At 43.4% G+C, this 15,261-nt stretch overlaps 1 protein-coding gene across 2 annotated transcripts in view; it reads right to left on the bottom strand.

Annotated features, from left to right (window-relative positions):
- Positions 1-15,261, bottom strand: part of OSBPL9 (oxysterol binding protein like 9) — a 96,409-nt gene that overhangs the window by 77,890 nt on the left and 3,258 nt on the right. For both annotated transcript variants that reach the window (XM_077333767.1, XM_077333766.1), the window contains exon 2: positions 5,916-5,966. In XM_077333767.1, coding sequence (XP_077189882.1) covers positions 5,916-5,966 — 51 coding nt within the window. The remainder of the gene's footprint in view (positions 1-5,915; positions 5,967-15,261) is intronic.

Raw genomic sequence — 15,261 nt, forward strand, 5'->3', positions numbered from 1 at the left:
CAGCTTTCCTTTCCTTTATATTTCTCTTTGGCTTTAAGCCTTAAGCCATTATATGTTAACACATGAGTTAATCATGAAAGTTTTTAAATTTTATATTGAGTTGCTAAGAGATAAGATGCTAATGACCTTGTGGTATATGGGTCCACATCCCATAATTGAAAAGATAGGTCTTGATTTACATTTATAAGTTTACTAGATATTAAGCCCGCTGTGGCCAAAATACAGCGGGCCCTAGCATGATGGGTGGGTGGAGGGATGGGGCGAAGGAAGGAGGAAAAGGAGAAAGAGAGACAGAAAGACAGAAAGAAAGGGAGGAAGATAGAGACAGAAGAAGAGGGAGAGAAACAGGTAGCCAGAAAGAGGCAGATGGAAGAGAGGAAGGGAGAAAGGGAAAAACAAAGGGAATGCTGGGAGGAACAGAGTAAGGTAGGTAGCCTTGGGACCTTCTGCTGGGCCCAGGAGCAGTCTCGGCTGCCCCAGGGCCTGGCAGAAGGCTCCAGACGGGGGCGTTGGGCTCTACGGCCTACTGCCGGGCCCAGGAGCAGTCTCGGCTGCCCCAGGTCCCGGCAGAAGGCTCCCTGGGCGAGGGGAAGTCGGCCGGACTTACCACTCGGGAAGGCTTCTTCCTCTGAGCGGCGACTCTCCAGCCGGGCTTTAGGCGGCTCCCCATTGGCTGCTTGGCCCCCGAGTGACACTCTTGGCCCCCGAGTGACACTCGCAAAGCGGCTCCTGATTGGGCCCTCCGAGTTTTTATCACGGACAGGGCCCGTCCTAACTCCTCCCCACTTGCCCTTACTCCTTTATTCCTCCCGCTCCTCTGGAGCGGGGGGAGGTTTAAAGATTCTTCTCCCACAGCAGTTTAATCCATCTCTCTTCCCGTTGAAGTTTTGAGCATTCGAAGACTAGGTGAACCAGAATACCTATCTTTCCTGTATTACAAAAACAACTCCATTATGAAAAAGGGATTTCCCGATATTTCATTTCTGATGTCATATTAGCATTTATCTGATAACCATCAGGCTGCCAAAAAAATTCTTGATATCTGGGTATAGCAACAGTGCCTGTTGATTTGTACTCTTAAAATTCAATATCAATAGTTCTTTTTTGACCTTTAGAAATGCTGTTCTTTCATTCTCTGTTGAAGATAGTAAACTTGGAGAAAAACCAATTTAGTTCAGTTTTTTCCCATTTACTTTAAAAGGGATCATCTTTTACTATGTTGAAGAGAATGTTGATCCTGAGTCTAAAGGCATATAGCCAAACTGCTGATTCCAATGAGGGAATTGTGAATTCTTGATGGATGGTTATACCAGATACACATTTTGGTAACCTAGTTATTTTACTTAAAAAATCTTAAAAGACATGAATCAATGTTCTCTGAGGTCAGCATATGTTTCAGGCTAATTGCTGAGTGGGATAATGCTGTATCTTCAGCATAAATTAAAATTGGCAGTTCTTGATTATTTAAGACTAGCTTCAAAGCCCGTTCCTAAGAACAGGCCTTGAAAGGGTACCCTCCCCTGGACCCCATCCAGACAGCTTAAGGTGGCCTTGGGCGGCAGCTTGCAGCCAGATCAAGTGGGGTGGGCGGGAGCTGGGCAGCTCATTAGCAGGGCCGACAAAGCTACTTAGCAGTCAGCTAGTCAGCTCCTTAGCAGTCCTTAACGAACAATCAACAGGCCAGTAGGCCCAGCCTAGCAGGCCAAGAGGCCTTCGTTAGGAGGCCCTCCACCACAATCCTTTGCCTGGGGCCTCTCCCCTTACCTGCTGCTGGCTCCAGGCACTGAGGCGTCTGAGAGCAAAGAGGCTAGAGTCCAAGGACAGAGGGCGGGAGCTGCAGGGGCAGGGCCAATCAGGGCAAAGCTGGCTGCACCCTGATTGGCTCTATTCCAACTTGGACAGCTGGACACGTCCCACCCCCTAGGCTGGATAAGGATAGGTGAATGAAAAACAGGTCCTGAAACTTAACCTACCTTTGTCTGCCCCTAACCCACATTTTCAGTTTTCCTTCCTTCTCTCTTCCAGCAGCCTCTACCTGGGAAAACAACAGCCTAGTTGTGTGGCCCTGGCCCGTTTGCATGGTAGGAAACCAGCAAGGACTTGTAGGGGACACCTCACTTTCCCCTTTACCGCCCTCCTCACACTATTTCCTTCCTCCTGGCAATGGCCCATATCTTCTTCTCTTTCCCTGACTCATTCTCTACTCATTCATCAACATGGAATGCTTGCAAAAATGTTGTGGTTGCCTAACAATAAGTACTGAAAGCATCCATTTCTTAAAACTACAGGCATTCCTTTTTATCATTTTTTTAAATTTTAAAAATATACTTTTTCCAGATTTTCCTAAAGAATGGGGACATTTCTGGTTTGTAGAAAGATCATGGCCAAACTGACTATTAGGATATGCCATAACAGGCGAAAACTAATATTTTGCGTTAAAGTTAGATTTTGCTTAAAGAGACTTATGCCTAAGCTATTCCTATGCATACTCAGAAGTGAGCAACAGTCAATACAGTAAGCATACACAGGATTTAGTTGTTCAAAATTCACTATACTTGTAGTCATTCTTGCCAGCATTGTTTAGTAATACTGGATTGAAAGTCAATATATAGAGCATAACTATAGCATTGCCATATGTGTAAACTGTTTTAATCGTTTTATGGGGATTTTAAATTGTATGGATGCTTCTGTTGTGTTAACCGCCACCTATGGGAGCGGCGGTATAAAAATCAAACAAATACTAAAATAATAATAACTATCTGTAGGGCAATACTGCTCCAGTACAAAACTCACTGTTAGATTTTTCAAAGTAACACTGAATGTAGTATGCTGTTTCTTGTACTAGATATGAATTCTGCAGTTGTCCACCAATGTAATGGCTGCCATGCATGTATAAATAGGCTTAAATTTCTAAACCAGGCATTCCCAACCAGGGTTATGTAGAACCCCAGGGTTACTCCAGAGCCCCAGAGGGGTTACTGTGGTTGGGGGAAATCAACCATTGGTTGTCTACCATGAAGGGTCCTTCTCCCTTGAAGTAACAGAGGACATCTTGCAAGGTGTTCTTCCCACTCATTCTTAGGGAGGCAAAACCAGGGTTTTTTCTCCACTTCTTGCCTCCTGCTATGTGTTCCGTCCTGACCACAGACTTGAACTAACTAAACCTTAATCAACACTGGGATGCTCAACAATATATCTTTAAAAAACTTTGATAGTTACATAAGAAAATGAAGACAGAAAGGTAGCAGAGGGGAAAAGCTACGTCTATTCCTATGTGTGCTTAACGAAACCTAACAATTCTATTTTCAAAAACCTATATGCAAGTCTGATTGAGCAATTATGCCATCAGACAACAGATCCAGGATGGGCCAAGGTGTCCTGGCATTGATCTTTATATGTAGCAGCTGGAAGATGGAAACAGGCCCCTAGTACAGTCTACCACCACAGTAGGAGTGTGGGGGGGGGGAGGACCACATCTAATACCCCAGGGTTCCCACATAGCCTCAACCAAATGCCTGGTGGAAAAGCTCCATTTTGCATGCCCTGTGGGCATGGGCCTCCAAATCATCCAGAAGTTCATTCCACCATGTAGGGGCTAGGACCAAAAAGGCCCTGGCCAGGTGTGCTTCCGGAGGCCCCAGGACCTTCAGCAGATTCATATCCACAGAGTGAAGTGTTCTGCAGGGGATATAAGGAGGCAGAAAGTCCTGAAGGTAAGTAGGGCCCAAGCCGTGTAAGGCCTGAAAGGTCAAGCACAGTACCTTGAACCAGATCTGGAAGCAAATTGGTAACCAATGAATTTGTTTCAGTAGCTGCTGAACATGATTTCTCCAGGAAGACCTGGTCAGGACCTATGCTGCTGCATTTTGTACCAACTGCAATTTCCGGGTCAGAGACAGGGGTAGGCCCCCATAGACCAAGTAACAGAAATCCAGCCTGGAAGTGACTGTTGCATGGATCACAGTGGCCAGGTGTTCTGGGGACAAGTAGGGAGCTAGTAGCTGGGCTTGGCGCAGATGGAAAAACGCCATCCAAGCTACTTTAGTGATCTGAGCATCCACAGACAGGGAGGTATCGAAAATCACTCCCAAATTCCTGGCTTGCGATACAGATTAGAGTTGCACCCCATCCAGGCAGGGAAGGTGCGCTTCCTGGTCTTGCCCCTTCCTACCCAGCCAGAGGACCTCCGTCTTGGAGGGGTTGAGTTTCAGGCAACTCTTTCTGATCCAACCAACTATAGTTTCCAAACAGCTGGTAAATGTATCTGGGGGGATGATCGGCTAGCCATCCATCAGGAGATAGAGCTGGGTGTCATCCGCATATTGGTGACCAGGCGGCCACAATCTTTCACTTAGATGATATGGGTTTGGAAAAAAATGGTAAACTGATTATTTCCTGGGACATACAAAAAGTGTATATCTTGACTTTAAATGTTGGGTCCATTCTCAACATCACTTTGTATTGTGAAAGACACAAAGACCCTGTTTGATAAACAAGACCCCCAGCTCAGAGACAGTGTGCCGAAGTTACTGCCATCAGCAACATAGTCTTTCCGAGACTCAAAGTGGCTTATAATAGTCTTCCCTTCCTCTCCCCACAACAGCCCCCTTGGTAGGTGAGGCATGGAATAGAGATGGTAGAGAGAGAAGTATTTTTCTCCCTTTCTCTTTCTCTCTCTCTCTCCCCACCACCTTTCCTCCAGGGAAACTGATCTCTGCTGTCTGGACAGGTGCTTTCATTCTGTGGGTTCACCAGGTCTCACCTGGAGGCTGGCACCCCTGACCAATGGCAGGGATACCAGCCTCTAGCTGAGACCGGGAGATCCCACTTCTGGGGTTTCCCAAAGCCTGAAGAATATTTCAAGGGTTTTTCAATGGTAAAATTGTTGAGAAAAGCTGACATAGAGGCAGTAATTGAGAAACTCTCTGTAAGTTCTTTGTCATCCAATGTTTTCATGTTTGAATCATGTTTGATTGTAACATACTGTTTTTTATTTACTCTGATGATATTGAACTGAACTGAAGAACATACTGACTGAACTATATTCAGTTCCTTAAGCAAATTTTGCTATCAATTAAGCGTTTTCATTAAAGGAAGACAAGTTTATTAATTATTTGTTTATTATTATTATTAGCAATTACTGCCACCCAGCATTTTTCTTTGTTTCCCACCTGGAGCCTGGCATCCCTGCACCTCCATGGGATCCAAAGCCAGGGCTTTTCTCCAGGGGGACTGATCTCTGTTGCCTGGAAATGACCTGCAATTCCAGGAAATCCCCAGATCCCAACCTCTCCCATCTTACAACCTCTCTTCTACACAATTCCCCCCTCCCAAGCAAGCCCTTTCATCTCCAGGAGCCTGGAACCGACTTATCATTGTCCCCCCTCCAAAACGGCCATTTTTCCCTGGGGAGCTGATTTCTACAGTCTAATTCCAGATTTCCAGGCCGCAGCTGGACACTGCTGACCCCAGGGTCAGGAACGTTCCTTGAGGTTTGGAGGCAGGGCCTCAAGAGTCCAAGGGTGGGCAGGAGCTTTTGCCATTTAGCCACCTGCCAGGAAGGCCACAGTGGAGGCATGCATCCTAGCGTTTATTGTATTCCTGAGTACAATGGGCGTTGCCTCTAGTATCATGTAAAGTGTTGCCTTGAGATAAAGAGAAGGGCAAATACATTTGACACTTTAATCAATTCACATTTCTTAAAACTTTAATAATTATATTCCTGTTACTTTTATAAATGCACCTACTTTCCCCATTCCCTGGTTTCTATTTTACAGTAGTAAGATGAATGTCGTCATTAAGTTACTGTGTTTTGATCTTCAATAAAACAGCAACATTTCAAATGCCCAGACAATCAAGTGACTTGTCAGCTGTATTGTATCAAAAACTGCAAAAGTATGAAAACAAATACTTACTCTCAGTCTAACACAGCCACGGCGTGATCCCCGCATCATTTTGTCTTTTGACTGAAACAGAAAAATAATTATCAGCTTAATGAAATTCACTATAAAACTTTTTGTTGAAAGAGATTAACACCAAAAAACCTACAATTTCTTGCAATATGTATTATATAGAAAATGCAGGCTATACAGAGTGTTTGAGTGATATTGTAACAATCCATAACAAAAAGATCTAGCAAACAGAAGAAAAATATTACCATAATAACCATCCCTAAGAACAAACTCAGTCTCATAATATTCAAAGGTTAAACAAACAAAATCTAGTTCTTCCTTGGAAAAATAAGTTAAGACACAAAATTCAGACGCTATTTCTACATTGCACCTAAGCTGTATAGGACAATATGTTCCACTGATTATATAGAAGATGGCAAACTCACTAGTAATGATAGATTCAAGTGGGTAGCCATGGTGGTCTGAAGTAACACAACAAGATTTGAGTCTGACAGAACATTTGAGACCAACAAAGATTTATTCACATGAGTTTTCATGTGCATGCACACTTACTCAGACAATGGAATAGGGATCATAAGAGTGCAGATATAAAGAGAATGTAAATTAGTTGCAAATAAAGTCCAAAATATGCAGCATAATAATTCTTTGCTAGAAAAGCAAATCAGTACTCTGGGCTCAATGGTTGTTCACAAAAACATTGGGGCAATAAAAATATCAAGGTTAGTGGTTAATGATTGACACTTTCCATGTTGTGAAAAGAAGTAATTAAAAGCAACTTGTTGCTAGTCCCATCCATCTCCACCCAAGCATGGATGGATCCCCACAAATTACAAGCCATGCTGAGTTTGTTATTCCGTCCTGGGAACAGAGTTAGATTCTAAATAGCATAATATACTTATATCACGTAACAGTTTCATTGTCCAAAATAAAATAAAAAGGGGGGATTATAAGGAATGTGTATATAAGAGTTGAATGTGGTTAGCATACGTAGTGAGATAAGAAATGTATATCCTTGTTGAGTCCTGGGGACTACATTGTTTTGAGTGTTGTAGTAACTTGTATTTCTGCAATCTCCCTTTCTAGTCTGTTCTTGAAGTTCCTTTGCAATAAAGCAGCTACTTTCAGGTTCATTATGGAATGATCTAGAAGGCTGAAGTGTTCCTCAGTCCTGTAAGATTTTATGTCAGACTTCTGTCCATTTATTTTTTGGTGGAGGGTTTGACTTGTTTGTCGTATTTCGAGAACAGAGGGGAATTGTCGGCATTTAACGGCATATACAATGTTAGAAGTTGAGCATGTGAATAAGCCTTTGATGCTTTAGGTGATGTTGTTAGGTCTAGTGACTGTGTTATTGGAATTTATGTGGCAGCAAAATTGGCATCTGGGCTTGTTGCAAGCCAGTGTCCATGTTAAAATTAGATGTTACATTGTTATGGGTGAGGAGTTGTTTGAGATTGGGAGGCTGTCTGCGTGCAAGAAGAGATTTGCACCTCAGAAATTGGAAAAGAGAACTGTCGTTTTCCAGTAGAGACTGTAAGTCACTGATGATGCATCAAACTGTTCTGAGTTGAGAGCTATATGTAACCACTAGTGGTGTAATGTTATTGACCGTTTTGGGCCGTCTTCCAATAGGTTTTCTCTAGGTATCCTTCTGGCTTTGTCAATCTGTTTCTTAACCTCATTGGGTGGGCACTTTAGTTGTTGTAGATCCTTCAGGTGAGAATCTCTGTCTGTGGGACTGGAACAGATGTGGTTGCAATGTAGAGCCTGGCTGTATATAATGGATTGTTTGATATTTTAAGAATGGTAGCTAGAGGCATGTAGGTATATTTGTCAGTTAGTAGGTTTTCGATATAAGGCGGTCTCTAGGCATTCATTTGTTTATTTTTACAGTAGTGTCCAAAAATGTATTTCTTGTTTAGAGTTCATTGTCAGATTGATAGTGGGGTGAAAGTCATGTATGGCTTTTTACCATGTGTCCAGCCAATCAACATGTCATCAATAAATCACAGGTATAAGAGATAATCAAGTAATGATTAAAGAAAGCTTCAACTGTTTGTGATTAAGAAGATAGTGCACAAATTAGATTATTGAAGCCAGATAAAAGCATGAAAAGATCAACTATAGCAGAAGCTGTACAAACTGAGACACAAAACTGAAGGTTCACTTCCAGACATGTTTTTGTTTGCTAAAAACTTCCTACTGGTCAAACATAATTTTTTCTGTTAAACCTACAAATCAAACTGGGCTGGAGACTTTAACAATAAAATACACAGCTTTGTGATATTTATTCTAAGGGATAATCAGTCAACACATCTATTCAGAGCAGTGCAAATAAACTTTAGAACAGCAGTACTGTACTGTGGAACAGGTTATTAGTAGTCATTGTGGTAGTCTTGCATAGGGGGAATTCTCAGCAGCAGGTCTACAGCAAGAGTGGCAGAGGATCAGCCCTGGCTAATGCTAACAGGGAGTTTTTACCATCCTGTACTCCATGAGCATATATGTAACTCCACTATTCCCTGTACATGATTTGATACAGATTTACAGATATGCTTGTATACCTTTTTCAGGAGGCAAGAGTTCCAAAAGGGTAGCTCTGAGAGACTCAAGAAAGCTCATGCTGGAATAAATGTTGATAGTTTTAAAAATAAAATGTAACTTTTTATTTTAATATAATATTTTGCAGGCCCTGCCCGAACTTCCACAATTCCGCAGGGCCTGCAAAAGGGAGCTCCTCCACCAGGCATTCGCTAGAGGCTGACTGACTCGGAACATTTGCTGGGCCCCCCTCAGACATCCTTACATGACTGAATAATTTGATCTCCCCAGTGTTGTTGTTATTCATGTTGTGTTGTGAATTGTTACTTGATAGATTGTTGTTATGTTCTATTGAAATTTGTATAATGTCATAGATTGTTATAATGTTCCATGTAAATTTATGCAATGTTCCATATAAACTGCCGAGAGCCATAAAGAATGGGTGGTATGAAAATCCAAAAAATAAATAAAGATAATTATTATGAGTAGCTTTCTTTGGGAGCAAGCGGTGCTGAAGTCAGTAAAACTTACTTTCATAGGATGGTACTACTGGCACTTACTCCTGCAAAAAATCTACACACAAGAATTGCAGCTTTGTAACTTGTATTATAAGGACACTAGAAATTAAACCAACTGTAGAAAAAATACAGCGGGCGCTAGGGGATTGGGAGGAAGAATAAAGGAAAGGAAAGGAAGGTAGAAAAGGGAAGGAGGGATGGGAGGGAGAAAGGAGGGCAAGGGGTGGGTGAAGGGATGGATAGAAGGGAGAAAGAAAGGAAGGCAGAAAGACAGGAAGGGCGAAAAAGCGCAAGTGAGAGGGGGAGAGAGAGAGGGAACAGAAGGAGCACAGGAATGGATATAAAAAGGCAAGAGGGGGAGAAGGGAAAGAGGAGGGCGATGAGGGTGGGAAGAAAAAGAAAAAAAAGATTCTGCCCAAAATGGGAGGGGGGAAAGGAGAAAAAGCCACTATCCAAAAACCAACTTCAACTTATATGTGAGTCAATAAGTTTTTCCAGCATTTTGTGGTATAATTAGGTGCCTCGGCTTATATGCGAGTATATATGGTAATTTGGTCAAGCCAATAAAAGTTATTACAGGGATTTGTTCATGTTGTTTCAAGAATTACGACGAATAGGAATTTGGCACCCTCTTGTGGATGCTGAAAGCAATAGCAGAACTTTTATCACTTTTTTGTCATTCCCCAGTCATCTCAAGATCTTGCTTTTATTATTTTATTATTATTATTTATTATATTTATATATCGCCCTCCCCGGGGGCTCAGGACGGTTTACATAATAACATAGGAACAATACATGGAACAGTCTATAAAACATCTGAATAACCGTGCAATAATAACTGATAATTATAAACAGATAACATTATAATAGTATAACCAATAAACAATACAACAGTGCAACATACAAACAGGTCCAGAGTGTATAGGTGGTGTTCTGAGGGAGGGGGGGAGGGGGGGAGCAGGGGCCCTTTGGCCACTGTTAGTTATATCTGGTCTCAACCAAATGCCTGGCAGAAGAGCTCCTCCTTGCAGGCCCTGCGGAACTGTTTAAGCTCCGTCAGGGTCCTGACCTCCTCCAGGAGCTCGTTCCACCAGGTGGGGGCCAGAACAGAGAATGCTCTGGCTCTGGTCGAGACCAGGCAAACTTCTTTGGGCCAGGGACTCTTAGCTGGTTGGTAGCAGTGGAGCACAGGGCTCTTTTGGGGGCGTAGGCAGGGAGGCGATCCCTCAGGTACACTGGGCCCTGACCGCATATGGCCTTGAAGGTAATTACCAGAACCTTTAGTCTGATCCAGAATTCAATTGGCAACCATTGCAGTTGATGGAGAATGGGCCGGATGTGGGACCTTCATGGTGTTGCAGTGAGGATCCTGGCCGCTGCATCTTGAACCAGCTGTAGTTTCCCGGTCAAGACTAAGGGCAGGCCTGCGTAGAGCGAGTTACAAAATTCCAGTCTAGACGTAACCGTCGCATGGATCACTGTGGCTAGGTGTTCCAGGGCCAGGTAGGGCGCTAGTAGCTTGGCTTGGTGGAGGTGGTAGAATGCCAGCCGCACTACCTTTGTGATCTGGACTTCCATTGTGAGGGAAGTGTCCAGAATCACACCTAGGTTCCTGGCGGAGTGAGCCATAGAGAGCTGCACACCATCCAGGGCAGGCAGGCGTGCTTCCTCACATGGGCTCTTCCTACCCAGCCACAGGACCTCCGTCTTTGAAGGATTGAGCTTCAGACGACTCTGCTTGAGCCATCACATCACTGGTTCTAGGCAGCTGGCTAATGCTTCTGGGGGAGAGTCAGGGCAGCCATCCATTAGGAGGAGGAGCTGGGTGTCATCTGAATATTGATGGCAACCCAGCCCAAACTTCCGTACCAGTTGTGCAAGAGGGCGCATGAAGATGTTGAATAGAATAGGAGAGAGGACCGCTCCCTGTGGGACTCCACAAATAAGTTGTCAGCGGTCTGATGTTCTCTCTCCTATTGCTCTGTCTGTCCACGATCCCGGAGGAAGGAGATCAGCCACTGAAGGGCTGTCCCTCGTATTCCGGCATCGATGAGGTGGCGAGCTAGTAGCTCATGATCGACTGTGTCGAATGCTGCTGAGAGGTCTAGTAATATCAGGAGTGCTGACCCGCCTCGGTCCAACTGGCGACGGAGGTCGTCCATCAGGGCAACTAGCACTGTCTCTATCCCATGGCCAGGCCGGAAACCTGACCGGGATGGGTCTAGGACCGAATCTTCTTCCAGGTATTCCATCAGTTGGTTTGCGACTGCCCTTTCTATTATCTTCCCCAGAAACGCTAAATGCAAGACAGGTCGATAATTATTAGGCTCTCGTGGATCTAGATAGTAACATTTAAATAGTAACAACTTCTAAAAGGAAGATAATTGTATACTCATACACATATTTTTAAGCCGCTGAATGCCAGTCTACCATATGCCACTGTTTCAAAAAGCATGAAAACCTACAACAATCTGCAAAGGAAGCTTTTAAAATTAAGTTTATTTACAATCTGATTCTATATCCAATGGGAACCTGAAGTGAGTTACATCATTTTATTTTAACATCACAACAACCATGTAAAGTAAGTTAGGCTTAAAGCGTGACTGGCCCAAGGTAACCCAGCAAGCTTCCATGGCATGAGGGAGGATCTGAACCTTGGTCTACCAGATATTAGTCTAACCAAGATTTTTAACCACTACACTGCTCTCTAAACAGTGTACTATTTCTGACCTATACACTCACACACATTGCAAATATATCCTCTCTTAAGCTTGCATTTTGAGCCTCTTGTCGTGCAGAGTGGTAAGGCAGTAGACATGCTATCTGAAGCTCTGCCCACAAGGCTGGGAGTTCAATCCCAGCAGCCGGTTCAAGGTTGACTCAGCCTTTCATCCTTCTGAGGTCGGTAAAATGAGTACCCAGCTTGCTGGGGGGTAAACGGTAATGACTGGGGAAGGCACTGGAAAGGCCACCCCATATTGAGTCTGCCATGAAAACGCTAGAGGGCGTCACACCAAGGGTCAGAAATGACCTGGAGCTTGCACAGGGGATACCTTTACCTTTACGCTTGCATTTAACTACCAAACAGTATTTCTCATCTAAAATTAACAGACCTCCCCATCCAAAGGAAAGCTGAAATTTACTGGATATGCCCACACAGCTTGAAACATCCAGTGCTACTTCACACGAACCCAACACCAATCCAATATGTATCTTCACAGTGCTATGAATGAAAAATTGTGTGAATCCCAAGATAAATGCATTAAATTACACTTAGGCGGAAATGTAGGGATGTATATGTAGAATGCAGTGTGGGAAGTAAAGTAGGTTCACACCATGTGGCTACTTTGTCACCAGTGGGGCCAGAATAGAGAAGTTTAAAGAACCAGCATAGTGTAGCAGTAGTTGAAGAGCTGCTGCTTCGCCGCCGCCATTCACTCCCTTGCCCAACACCGGCCCGCTCACCGCCGCCCTCGGACTCGAGCCGTGCCTGTTGCCTAGGCCTCCGACGAGCCGCCCACGCCCGGGAGCACCTGCCACCCCCACCACCCACACCTACAGCGCCCGTGTCCCCTCTCCCACCCGCCGCGCTGCCTGAACACTTCGGTCGTCACCTCATGCCCATGCGCCTAGGACACATTATGTTGTCTATCAAACCCACTAAAAACTTTGTTTTGAATGCACTCAAAGTGACAGGTTACCACAAGAAAAAGAGCATAGCACATCCAATGAGACTGGAATGCAATGACCTCATTCATAAGGTTTATATAAGGATACTTATTTTTTTGCTCTGCTAAAACTTAGCTAAGTGTTGGAGAACAATAGAAGGAAGCCATGTATAAGCCTTCAATTGTGTCAGCTATGATTTTACATTTATGTGCCGAACAAAAGAAACTTCCCAGTAAGACGATCTTTGTTTAGTTTTCTCTATCCCAGCCTTTAATTGTGTCTCAAACTTTATCAGCAAACTGTTCTAATGAAGTGGTGAGCAGCTATCTGCAATAAAAAAGAAAAGATTCTGGCAAAAACATTTCTGCTGTTCTATGCAGGTTGTAAACTCTGAGTCTAGGGAAACCTTTAAGACCGATAAAGTTTTTTTCAAGGTAGATGTTTTTTATGTGCAGGCATACTTCTTCAAATACAATGAAATGGAAATTATCAGTGAATATATATAGGTAGAGGGTGAGCAGTAAATTAGCATACAGAGTAATGAAGATGTTTAACAGATTCAAGGATCAAAAAGGAATAAGAAGCTTAGTTTATATGGTTGCCATTTGTTTGGGTTTAATTCTGAAGGCATAGAGAGTGAAATATGTCAAAATTGGACACTGCTGGACAGATGTATCCTTAATGATGAAATGCTGGCAGTAATTTAACTCCTACCATTATGCTCTATCCATCTCCTCTCAAACATGGAGGTGACCTTACAGTATCCTCCTCTTTGAAGTGGGGTGACTGGCTGTGTAGAATTATCTCTCCAGTCCCCATAAATACATTCCAATCTACCATTTCAAATAACATTACATTTTACTATTCATTACAGTAAATTACAATCTACTATTCTAATCTATTATTCCAAATAAGGCATAAAATAAAATAGAGAGGGAACAGGGTCCTTCTGGGGGATTGGTGAGAATACAGATGTAAGGCCTGAATGAAGTTAGCAGATGTGGTGATATAAGAAACCAATATCCCTATTAAATCCAGGGGTTCAATTGTTCTGAGTGTTGTAATAACTTGCAACTCAGCAATTATTCTTTCTATAGTTTGTTCCTGAAGTTACCTTGCAATAAAACCATTACTTTGATGTCACCCATTGAATGACCTGGAAGGCTGAAGTGTTCTCCTACAGCCGTGGTTTTCAACCTGGGGGTTGAGACCCCTTTGGGGGTTGAACAAACTTTTCACAGGGGTCGCAGCAGGGCGAGCAGCTTGGCTGGAGGGAGTTCTGCCACTGTTGCTGCTCATCCTGCAGACGTCCATGCTCAGCATCTAGCCACTCCACCACGCCTCCAACTCAGCACAGTCTCCCCCCAGCCGCTCCAGGTGGCGGCGCAGCTTGGCAGGACAAGAGGCAGAACTGAACTGAGAAACCCCGGAAAAAAAATTATATACCATCATGAACAATGGATCCTCACGCCATTGGTCAGTTTCGGTTTAATTTCTGTGAAAGAACACTTGCATAATTTTATGGTTGGGGGTCGGTCACCACAACATGAGGAACTGTATTAAAGGGTAACGGCATTAGGAAGGTTGAGAATCACTGTCCTACAGGCTTTTCAGTCTTGTAATTCTTGATGTCCGATTTGCATCCATTTATCGTTTGGTGTAAGGCAATTTTGTTCTATTTTTTTTACTGTTGAGAAACCCCCAAAACATACTTTAAGCTTCAAAAAACCCCAGAAGTGACATGATCATGCTGAATATGGTTGGGAAGCAGAGCTGTGTACACAACCACCCGGGGCTCCTCCCCACCCTCTTCAGGCCCATCACTGGACATTTTGGAAAGGTATAGAATGTTCAAAGATGAGCATGTGAATAAGCCTTAGATAGTGTCATTGACATTGTTAGGTTCACTGATTGTGCTGTCTGGGTGTGTGCAGCAGCAAAGCTGGCAATTAGGTTTATTGTAAGCTGTTACCAGTTCAAATCAGACGTTGTATTATTGTCGGTGAGGAGTTGTTTGAGATTGTAGGGCTGTCTGTGAGCAAGAAAAGCCAGTAACTGCTCTGAGATAGCCAGGATAAAGTGACATATCTTTAAAAAACATTTATTATTTTAAGGTTTGCCTCCCAGTACTTATGAAAGACAGCTGTCATTATGCAGTTGAGGTTGCAAGTTGCTGATGATGCATTGAACTCTTTTAAGTTGAGAGCTGTATATGACCACTAGTGGTGTTCTATTATTGTCTCTTTGGAACTATGTCTTGCAACAGCCTTCTCTGGGTACTATTCTGACTTTATTCATCAGGTGGATATTTTAGTTCCAAAATGTTTATTATAGATCCCACAGGTGAGAAACTCTTTCTATAGGACTGGAACAGACGCTGCTGTAGCATAGAGTCCAGATGTATACAATGGATCGTTTGGTATGTTTAGTATGCTTGTCAGTCAGCAGGTTCCTGAGATAAGGTGGTGTCTATGTGTCCATTGTGTATTTTTGCAGTAATGTCCAGAAAATGTACTTCTTGCATAGATTGGGTCATTGTCAGATTGACGGGTGAAAGTCGTTGAATGCCTGGCGGAATATTGCCAGGGCTTCCGTACTATGTGTCCAGACAATAAAAATTG

This window comes from Paroedura picta, chromosome 4, assembly GCF_049243985.1.
Source record: "Paroedura picta isolate Pp20150507F chromosome 4, Ppicta_v3.0, whole genome shotgun sequence".
Lineage (NCBI taxonomy): Eukaryota > Metazoa > Chordata > Lepidosauria > Squamata > Gekkonidae > Paroedura > Paroedura picta.